Source organism: Vulpes lagopus, chromosome 23, assembly GCF_018345385.1.
Source record: "Vulpes lagopus strain Blue_001 chromosome 23, ASM1834538v1, whole genome shotgun sequence".
In the NCBI taxonomy this organism is placed as follows: domain Eukaryota; kingdom Metazoa; phylum Chordata; class Mammalia; order Carnivora; family Canidae; genus Vulpes; species Vulpes lagopus.
In genome coordinates, this window is record NC_054846.1 from 50,235,851 (window position 1) to 50,247,093 (window position 11,243).

At 40.3% G+C, this 11,243-nt stretch overlaps 1 protein-coding gene across 2 annotated transcripts in view; it reads right to left on the bottom strand.

Annotated features, from left to right (window-relative positions):
- Positions 1-10,995, bottom strand: part of EFCAB14 (EF-hand calcium binding domain 14) — a 42,865-nt gene extending 31,870 nt beyond the window's left edge. For both annotated transcript variants that reach the window (XM_041738565.1, XM_041738564.1), the window contains exons 1-3: positions 10,809-10,995; positions 9,175-9,323; positions 3,326-3,471 (exon numbers count right to left, since the gene is read on the bottom strand). In XM_041738565.1, coding sequence (XP_041594499.1) covers positions 3,326-3,471; positions 9,175-9,323; positions 10,809-10,990 — 477 coding nt within the window. In that variant the 5' untranslated portion in view covers positions 10,991-10,995. The remainder of the gene's footprint in view (positions 1-3,325; positions 3,472-9,174; positions 9,324-10,808) is intronic.
- Between the last annotated feature and the right edge of the window lie 248 nt (positions 10,996-11,243).

An 11,243-nucleotide genomic window follows, 5' to 3' on the forward strand; every position in this document is an offset into this window, starting at 1 on the left:
CTTTAACGATGATGCACTTCTCTCTTTCTGCAGAATTCACCTGGCCAACACTATGTGCCGGTCAGGACTCAGCTCAAGATATGTGAGCTTGTCTGACCTCTGGTTAAAAACATCCTTAAAAATGCCCCATAGCACTCATCTGGACCTGACTCTTATTGCTCATCAAGCTATTTTACAATTGTTTACTTTTCTGTCTCCTCTATTTGGCTGTAAGAGCCTTGGGGGCAGGAATTATCATTTTTGGCTTTGAATCCAAGGCCCATACAAGTAGCTCATTAAACAACTGTTGAGTTACAGTCTTCAAAGAAGGGAGAAGAGACTCCCTATAGTGGTTGAGAATGGCTACAGGTATGAAATCAGAGGTTTCATGAATAAAACAGAAAAGTGAAATTTTAGCTATTAAAGGTTTTCAATGCAAAATTGGATTTTAACTTATTCCTAACTAATGGCTTCCCCCCCCTAGGTGGCATTAATTTCAACTTTACACTGGGATAAGGAAGTTCTCATTAAGTGATATAATCCATTTTCTTATTGTTTAAGCCACTTTTTTTTTTTAAGATTTTTAAAATTTATTCATGAGAGACAGAGAGAGAGAGAGAGAGAGACAGGCAGAGGGAGAAGCAGGCTCCATACAGGGAGCCCGACATGGGATTTGATCTCAGGTCTCCAGGATCAGGCCCTTGGCTGAAGGCGGTGCTAAACTGCTGAGCCACCTGGGCTGCCCTAAGCCACTTAAAAAAAAAAAAAAAAAAAAAAAAAAAAAAAAAGATTTTATTTATTTATTCACAAGAGACAGAGAGAGAGAGAGAGAGGCAGAGACATAGGCAGAGGAAGAAGCAGGCTCCTTGCGGGAAGCCCGATGTGAATCTCGATCCGGGGAATCCGGGATCATGCCCTGAGCCAAAGGCAGACACACTCAACCACTGAGCCACCCAGGCATCCCTGTTTAAGTCACTTTTTTTTTTGTTTGTTTAAGTCACTTTTGAATTACTCTTTAAAACATTATTTGCCAATCCATTGTCAAAAAAAAATTAAACATAATTTGCCAATAAAAGCCATCTTAGCTGACAGTTACCCTTAGACATAGTAACATAGTTAAATACCAATTTTATTTTTATAGCTATTCTAATTTAGGACATATCCCTTTTCCTTGAACAGACCATCAGATATACACAGACATTAATTTCAGAAAATCACTCAGAGTGATGAGCTCCCCTTGGACCAATATAAAGTTTACTTCACTACCACCACCCTCCTGTGCCCACACTAGCAGAGAATTCCTCTGCTTCAGGCTGGTCTCAGCAGTCAGTCCCCTCATCTGTGAAGATCTACGGAGACTAAAATGGTAAGAGTTTCAGTTCAATGTCTCCCTGTTATATATATAAGAAGTCCTGGAACTAGAGTAAACTTTTCTTGTATACCTGCTTTCCCATGTACTTCTTGCACTAAAAGAGCCAGGCCAAGAACAAAATGATTCCTTTGTTGTTAGATTCCTGGTTAATAAGAACTCAAAAGCCAAAATATGTAGCAAAGACTTGAAAACCTATGTGTCCTCTCACACCGAGTACCAATTTCCCCTTTTGATTCTTTCCACAATGCTGATTTACATGAACAAGATGAGACAGAGCTGACATTGACTCTTCATCTCGAAAGATTTCATCCTTGCGTCAGAACAGCATTCTCCATGACAGACTCAATGGAATCCACGGCTTGCCCCAGTGAGGTTATGCTAATGAATTACTTCTCAGTGCTTCACTGTGGTCTGTTTTCACTTAATATAATCTCTGACCAAACTGCTAATTTGCTGTCAATAAAAGCAAGTCCACAATTTATCCTATTCTTTTTATAAAAAGGGAGTGACTACTCGCTTTTCTCTAATTACTTGGAGTTCAAAGATAAGTGATAATGAGCAGATACTGAGTGCTACAACCTGTCAGTTATTCTTTGAGTAACTTTAAAGGGAAATAGAACTTAATAGAAGATATCATAAGGCATACTAAGGGTAAGTTACTGTTTTCAGAAACTTTTATTTCAGTTATACATGTATGTACGTAGGTATGTGTTTAGTGGGTAATGACATAAAACATTTCTTTTTGTGGGTTGCCGGCAAAATCTGAAAGCCATTGTTGCAGGCCACTGTTGCACACCACTGACCCCTGGACTTAAGTGCTGACCTGCCCCACTCCCACACTGCTGCTGAAAGCAGGCAATAGCTTCAGAAATGTGGGTAAGCACTTTATTAGAGCACAGTGCTCCCTGCCAATGGCTGATTCTGAACTTTGGCACTCCATTCTGAAAAGAATATCTTCTTAGCCCCAATGAAGATGGTGCATCTATTTTTAAGCACTCTGCAGCTGTACCATTCTTTCTGTACTCGAGTTTTCTTGCCAACACATACCTTTTTTTTTTTTTTTTTAAAGATTTTATGTATTTATTCATGAGAGACACACACAGAGAGAGAGAGAGAGGCAGAGACACAGGCAGAGGGAGAAGCAGGGTTCCATGCAGAGAGCCTGATGTGGGACTCGATCCTGGGTCTCCAGGATCAGGCCCTGGGCTGAAGGCGGTGCTAAACCGCTGAGCCACCTGGGCTGCCCCCAACACACATCTTTTTTAACTAAACTGCAAAAACCGAGAACAGCGGCTACAGTACCTCATGGCAACTCTGGCACCTTTTACACAGGAGATGCTTGATCAATCTCCTTTGCATTAGCCCTTTCCCTCTGGGAGAATCCCTCTTTTGGAATCAATGCCTACTGAGATCTGGCCAATTTGGGGACTGGACAAGTTTTTGCTCTAGGCTTGCTTGCCTGGCCAAGGTATTTAACCAACTCTGCTCCTCCTGCTGTGGTACTCTAGAATAACTATCATTAGCTATGGATGGTTTACAGATTTGTGTTACTCCAGTGTATAGCATTATACCCAAGGCTGTAAGTTTGTGAACTCTATTAAACAAGTAAGCTCTCATTATCTAATACAAAGAGACTACCCATTTTTCCTCGAGGTTAGAATGACACTCTTTCTCTTTATTTTATCCTACACTGCTCCTAAGGAAAAGGTGACTCAAGAATTTCCAACTCCTTCCAAACTACTCTACTTGATAAGATCGTTTCTTTGCAGAAAGGGCTAACATCTTATATATCTGGTAAATGCACAACTATTACCCATTTTACCTGACCTTAATGTGCTGGGATCACAGTATGCAAAACATGATTTCAAAAAGTAAAACAATCAGAAGTGAGTGCTCTATACCTACAAATGCATACTAAACAAACAAAACTAAACATTCACAGCTTACACAGAAATAAAATCACACATATGCTACCTGCTTATTCATTTCTGTGATGTTGATCCAGACTTTGTTCAGGCCCAGCTCCCCAGATTCAATCTTCTCAACTTGCTTTTGATTGCTGAGTAGTTCTTCATTAAGTTTGGGAATTTCTTGGAATGAGCTTTTCTGATTAGATTCCACTAAAAGCAAAAACAAGAATGATAACAGCCATCTTGACTCCAAGATGAAAAAATTATCTTACAGTATGAAGGAAGACAGATTAATAGAAGTGATCCTGGTAGGACGGCTGAATTCCTATCTACCAGCTACATGGTTTATGTAAATGTACATTTTTAATATTAAAGCACCATTTTTACTGGGGCTATTTCACTACTGGCAGTATAACTTTTAAAAGTCAGATGGCTAAAAATGATAAGTATTAGCAGAAAGAAGTGAACTTGTATCTCAACTCTGTAAGTTACTGTGATCCTGAGTAAATTACTCAAATTCTTTGAGATCTGTTTCCTCTTCTGTAATAGAGATAAAATATACTTTACAGGATTTTTAGAATTAAGTGAAAGAATGGTTGTAAAGTACTAAAAGGGCTCAGTAGGCATACAACATGTGATAAATAAATACTAAGTAATAACCAGAGCAATTAAGGAGCTTTTTGATTAGTCAGTGAAGATTTATAAACTTCACTCCATTAATGCTCAAGGTGACATCAAAAGTTCTCTCTCTAAATGCTTAAATATACTTTTTTTCCTATCTCAAACTGGTCATATGCAAGATGAGTTCTTAACCACCTTTCAAGTGCTATTATGTGGACTATGATTTTAAATTTTTCATAAGCAGCAAATGGTGTTTTCCTAAGTCTTAAATCAACTCAAAAGCTTAAAGTGAAATAGAAGATAAAGGAACATGTCAGGTGAAGTATAAGGTGATATTTGGCTTTTCCTTTGGGAAACTATCTCCTGACTGGTTTAGAGATTTGCCAACCTGAAGGCAGAGGCCTGAAAGAATGCTTTCTCTTCCGTCTTTAAAGAGTATTTTTCCTTTTCATGAAAAATAAAATATTGATCATGCTTGGTCCTCCAGAATAAAACCCACAAATAATTTTTCTTTAAAGCCACAGATTGTCTAATTAGTTATTATATACTTTGTTTAAAATAAAAAAAAACCTGGCATACAGGGCAGATATGAAACAATTTACTAAAATTGAAGTGCTATGACTTTTTTTGTTCCTCTCTGTGGGGTCAGCACTTGGAATACACCTGGCACATTATAGGCACTTGGTAAGTATCACTGACTGAGTAAATCTGGCCTTTGCTTACCTCTCAACCGCATTTCTCATAATCTTCCTCTTCAATCTATTTTCTAGACAAGTGGAGTTTCCAGACACACCAATCTCTTTAAGCCTCAGTGACTCTGTACACACTATTCTTTCTGCCCTGATGCCCTTGGCTTGCCTCTTCTCCATTTCTGTTACGTTAGCCTAGTTAGTTCAAGACTCACCACAAATAGTTGGGCTCCCAGCTTGGACCCCCACCACTTCACCACTCCAAACTCTACCAAGCACTTAATACACTGTCCTTTAATTATTTACTCATCTGTCTCCTCTACCAGATTAAGTGAGAGACAGTTGCTTAAGGATGGGGACCAGATCTTTTGTCATGTATTTCCAACACAGTGTCAGCAGTCTAATGCTTCTCCAGGGAAATAATTGTAGGGTATGAAATGGAGTTAATGTTGTCCTATTAAGTTAAACAAAGAAAATTCAATCAAACTCAACAACAAAAAATCCCCACAAAAATCAAAGAGTAGGGTGGAGGTGGTGGTACCCCTACTACAAACAAGCCCACTCTCTCAAAATTCAGAAATTTTTTTTTTTAAATGAGATATAAAATATGTGCGAGGGATCCCTGTGTAGCTCAGTGGTTTAGCGCCTGCCTTCGGCCCAGGGCGTGATCCTGGAGTCCTGGGATCGAGTCCCAGGTCAGGCTCCCAGCAGGGAGCCTACTTCTCTCTGCCTATGTCTCTGCCTCTCTCTCTCTCTGTGTCTCTCATGAATGAATAAATAAAATCTTAAAAATAAATAAATAAAATAAGTGTGAAAGGATCTCTTTATAAATGAAAGATTTCCCTCAGTGCTTTTACTTTAACATTTGATTTTCATCAGTTTACAGGAATACATCCATCTCAAACAGTAAGAACATTATGTCAGTCTAAATTAATACAGCATTTCGATGATTTTCTTTTACATTTTCAGTGAGGTTGTAAAGTAAAACCTATCCCACACATGTCTGCCATTCTCAGGTGGTTGTGTATGTGTGTGTGTAGGGGGGGGGTCTCTGTCCTACAGTCTATATGAAAGAAGTAGAAAGTAGACGTCGAAGAGGAAATAAGACGAATACATAAATAACCTGGGTTACAGTTATTAACTAACAAACATATAAAGCTTACAAGCCCTGAAAACCTTCTGGATACTTAGGATTGTGTGAGCCAAGGGAGGATCATTTTCATTATCTTATTTGGGGCTTTTTAGGAGAGAGTAGCCTGTGTCAAGGCACTTTGGCTACTTATAAATGGGACAAGTAAGAGCACTTAGGTGGCTCAGACAGTTAAGTGTCTGCCTTTGGCTCAGGTCATGATCCTGGGGTCCTGGGATCGAGTACTGAGTCAGGCTCCCTGCTCAGCAGGGTGTCCGCTTCCCCCTCTCCATCTGCCTCCTTCCCACTGCTTATGCTCGGTCTCTCTCTCTCTCTCTCAAATAAATAAAATCTTAAAAAACAAACAAACAAACAAAAAAACAAGAGAGGAAGTACAGCAAACAACTTACGATTACTAATTTACGTTCTTTCAAAACAACTCATTTAAAATTTAGTATATTAATACTTAAAAGAACTTACCTAGCTCTCTTCCTGGTCTCTAAGATCAGGAAGTAGAGATATCTGCATACACTCTTTAGATAGAACACATATAATGCTAACAGCAATGTATTTTATATTTAAATATCTTTTCAGTTTGCAATAAACTTTTATGTAATCACTCAACTTGTTATTGGGTACCTATCATGTGCCCAGCCCTGCACTTAGCACCAGTGTACACAGAAGACCCTGAACCTTTCACTTGGGGGTGGGGGCAGTGGGGGACGGCAAGGTGTCATCACAGAACCACTACACAGTGTGATGGATGGTATGACAGAGATGACCAAAGTGCTCTGGTAGCATAAATATGTCTTTGGGTTTTGTGGATGGGAAAATAAAGGCACAGAAAGAATAAGTGACTTATCCACATTTTCCTGCTAGTAATGAGCAACCCAGGATTTGACAGTCAAACCTTCTGCTCCTAGGACCAACACTCTCTCTAGTATACTACAGCCGTCAGATGCTTAACACCCCAATGCCCTCATCACCACAATACCATTTTTAAGTTCTGTAGTAAATGACCAAACTGTTACCCTGCCTGTGTGACCAAAAAAGAAACAGCCTGATTTATTCTTTCCTTCTCTTCCAAATTCTCTTCCTCCACTCTTGTGTTCCATTGTTGAGTGACAGGGAAAGATGGTTTGAGAACAGAATTTTCCTTAAAATAATTGTGCAGTCTTCTGAAGTACTCAGTTTTGGAAAGAATACTGAATTAAGTTTCAATGCCACTCAGTCTTCAGTGTAAGGACCAAGTTGTTCCTTGACTGCAAGAAAAAATACCAAGTCTATCTGCTTTGCTTTCTATTTCAGATATTTCAGGAATCCTGCCTCCTTTTTTGATGAGTGTCTTTGAAAATTTATCGAAATAAAGAACAAGAGCTCTAAATTTCTCGAAAAGGTATTAAAGCCAGACCAGCAGAGGTGGTCTTATTTGAAACAGTGACTTCCACTATTCTCTTGAAAAACAGGAAATAAAAATAAACTTATTGAAATATGTCTAAGGGAAAGAAGATGTAATTCAAAGAAAGGCTATTTAAGCTTAACAAGACTGACCTCATTTACTCAAAATAATGGTTTTCACAAAAAACTCTTGGGCAAGTGGTCCACAATGGTTCAGCCAATGGACAGACTATGCCCCAGGTTCCACCCTCTAGAAATACCATTTAGACATTACAGGGCTGGCATTTCTATTGCAGCAAACCAAAGACAACAAAGCAGCTAGACTGACATTTCCAAATCTGCTTCATTCAGCTGGCTGACAAATGCAGTCAGAGTCCCAGGGGACTGTTGCTCAGTGGTAGAAAGCAGGTCTCATAGTTCAGGGTATAAATCTTGGCATCTCTTGAATATAGTATTTCCAGGGATTGGTATTAACAAATGTTCAACAAAATTTTGTTGACTGATTGATTGTTAGGTCTATTACCTGTATACACTTCAAATGTACATTTCTAAGAAAAGAAATTCCCTGAAAAGCTCAGCTAAGGTGTAAGTTACATGGGTGTCCTGTAAACACAGGTACAGAACAGTCAGAGAAAGGAGTCCCTGGAGGGTAGAAGTGAGCAATGTTTTGAGATGTGTAAATAAATAACTACTATATGTGATCAAAACATGCTGCAGCACAAACTTAGGAGGCCCAGTTAATTACAGAGAGATGAGGGCACAGACGGGTATCTTTAGTGGTTACCTACAGTTAGGCATTGTTTCTTAGAACCTCATTTCCAAGTTATGATTACCACTTACAAAGAAAACACTGGCCTTAAAAACATTTTCCAATACTGGGATAGACAACCACTAAGAAAGGAGATTAACTAGAATACAAAATCTCCTTCTTTATTATACTGTACTCTGATTCCACCAATTGATTAAACATACAAGTCAAGATGATTCAGACACAGAATTATGGTTTACCCAATTCCTTCCCTTGATTCAAAAGAAAACCAAAATTAGTATTTCAACATTTTTTTTCAACAACATCCCTAAGAACATCATTAACACAGTAACCAAGGATTAGCTGTTCCTAGGTCAAGTTCAGAACCTGAATAACTACAGAGAGCAAAAAGAAGCTGGGGTGAAGGAACACTTGGAAGTTGTGATCTCCGAAGGCTTAAGGTGAGAAGTAAGAACATAACTCTAATTCCAGTTCTGGGGTCAGGTTTTGTTATGACCTTGAGAAAGCTTAGTGGTCAGTTTGCCCATGTGCTAATGCTGCTAAGCTTAAGCCATTTGTGATTAACTTGAAACTGGTTCTTTAGCTTAGAAAATTAACCCTTGAAACCTAGAACCAAAGATCTGCATTGCTAAAGGAAGATATTTAGGTCAAATCTGGTTGAAGCTACGATGCAAACACACTGTTCAGATAAAGTACCCTGGATATGACAAAATACAACTTTGTAATTTAGAACATAGAAAACTCTTCAACTTAGTAAGTCTCAAACTTTAAAACTCATTCGTGAGACAAATATTTATTTGTGATCTGGTACATGGTAAGCACTCCATAAATGCTAGCTATTATTACTGCTCATTCCATACAGATTTTCTTAAGGAGGAAATTGACAAATGCTCCCACATTCTTTCTCAAATGGCCCCGTGAGAAGGAAGAAAATAGCCCAGTGTTGCTACTGCTACTTTATACTTCCCTAAGTATAAAGTGGAGGTTGGCAATAGTGGAGGTTAACCAAGGTTCCAGTCTCCTGGACCTTAGCACTTTCTTCCTGCACCTTAAGTGTCAACCAGAGAGCCATTATTTCAGATGGTGTTTGTCCTGATGATGCATAAGCACTATTTTTTATTTGTAGGTTTAAAAACAAGCAAACAAACAATTGTTCCCACATTCAAGACAGCTAAGAAAGAGTTATAAGGCTGGAAGGAATATATAATTGCTTCATCTGAGTGGGCAAAACTCTTAACTCAGTATGGTCCAATTTGTGGATCCAGAACCCAGAAACAACATAACACTCTGAAAAGGGCAACACTTACTTGTTCTAAATTTTTCCTTGAGGGCATCCAGATCTTCCTTCAGGGCAACTTGCATCCACACCAAGCCAACGCAGGCCACAACACAGGCGGCAAGGATGACAAAAGCACAGAGGGGATAACAGATCTTGCAGCATCGTAAATAGTCTCCCCTGATCATAAGAACAAATTCAACCAGGAGTACAAAAGTGATTACGAGTACAGCTGTATTAAAAATAGCACACGTGTCACCATATAGTTATTTACCAGGAACCACTGGGCAACACATTCTTAACTGTGAACAACAGGTTGAAAGTGACTAAATAACATGACCTATGAAGAGTTCATATTTTGGACACAAAGGTTTCAGAACTTCACATACACAACACAGATTTTTTTTTTTCCCACAACACAGATCTTATGGGCACTGCACCCCACAGAAGTCATCAAGGATTCAGGTCTTTGGGGACAAGCTCGGGTTAGCAAAGTGTCAGGACTAGAGCTTCTGCGAAAGTCCATTACAGCACTGTAATTTACCTATTTCTCATTCCCCCACCCTCCCAGGGCACCCTGTTTCAGACTACTGAAACTTCATAAACCTTTGAGTAAGTTTTACCGCAAATAGAATGGAAGAAATAGGAACTGTAGGTTTAAGCGGACACCTGGTGTGCCTTCTAGCTTATTGGCTCAGAAGCCAGGAAACATGGAAAGGGGTTAGATTTCACACCAAACTTCAACACTCAATGTCTAAACTCCCTCAACAGGGCAACTATTCCATTGGAACTGCTCCATTTCATCAGACCTTCATTTCCCAAATCTAAGATTGCCCTTAACTACTTAATCTGACAAAGCTCATTAGAATACCAAACTTCTTTAACAAAATAAAAGGACAAAGACACTCTAAACAAACAAAATCTCAAAGGATTTAAACTCTTTCAGCACCCCAACCTTCTGCCTAGCCAGCCCCTGCTTCCACCTCTTCAGCACAATATTATTTTCCTTCAGTGTGCTCCCTGAGAGGGTCCAAGGACATTTTCAAGTTTCCCTTCAGCCTTTTCCCACCCTGAGCCCCAATTCCCAAGGTCCTCAGAGCTCACTCTTGGATTTTGCCTAGTGGCTTCACCACCTAAAGTGGTCTGGGGAGAAGCTGTCTCTTTTTGTTTCCCACCCTCCACCTACTTGGGAGGCTCATACTTTGTAAGTTCCTCACCGCATCCCCCCACCTCCAAGATTCGGACTCATTGAGAGTGCAAAGAATAATCTACAGTCTTAAAGTCCCTGTCCCTACTGCACTTTTTAAAAAGATCTAGCCCCAAAGGCTTGTTTGCTCCCATATACCTATTCTTGGCTTTTCTGCCACTCCCAACTTGGTCGCTCTGGGCTCTTGGCACATTCCCCAAGTCTGTGGATTTCCACCCTGAATTCAGAGTTCTTCATACACTTAGAGACAACCCTTCACTCAGAACCTGAGCTCATCTCCCTAACTTACCCTTCACTCAGAACCTGAGCTCATCTCCCTAACACCTTTTCTTCCTGTTTGCCGTCCAAGGCCTACATCCTTTTCCTTCCTAGGAACACCCTTCTCCTTCCTTTAAAATGTCCCCATTGCTAAGTGCAAGGAAATGCCTTTTTCACATCCCACCAACTGCATCACTCACTTGACAAAACGAGAGCGATTTCCAACTAAACCAAATTCCTCTTCTTCCTCCGAGCTGGATTCAGAGTCTGAGTCAGGAGGCTCAGTGCGAAGGAGGCGGTGGCCTGAGCCTTTCTTGGGCTTCTTTCTCCGACTGTCCCCAGCCAAGCCGATCAATGCATTGAGCTCTTTGCGCTTCTTCATCTTTTTGTGTGGGGTGAGCGGAGCACCCACTGCTGAGCTGCCAGGTTCGTACCCAACGCCCAATTCTCTCGCTGCCTTGGAGCTGCCTTCCAGGGTGGGGAATCTGGGCCAGAGCCCTGGGTCACTCCCACCCAGGGGTGGGACTGACCCGATCCGCTGGGGGCTAGAGATCGGAGCTCAGAGGAAAGTGGAACTCAGAGGGGTGAGGAAAGTCACATAGAGACGGCCAGGGAGCTGGTGATCAAAACGGGTA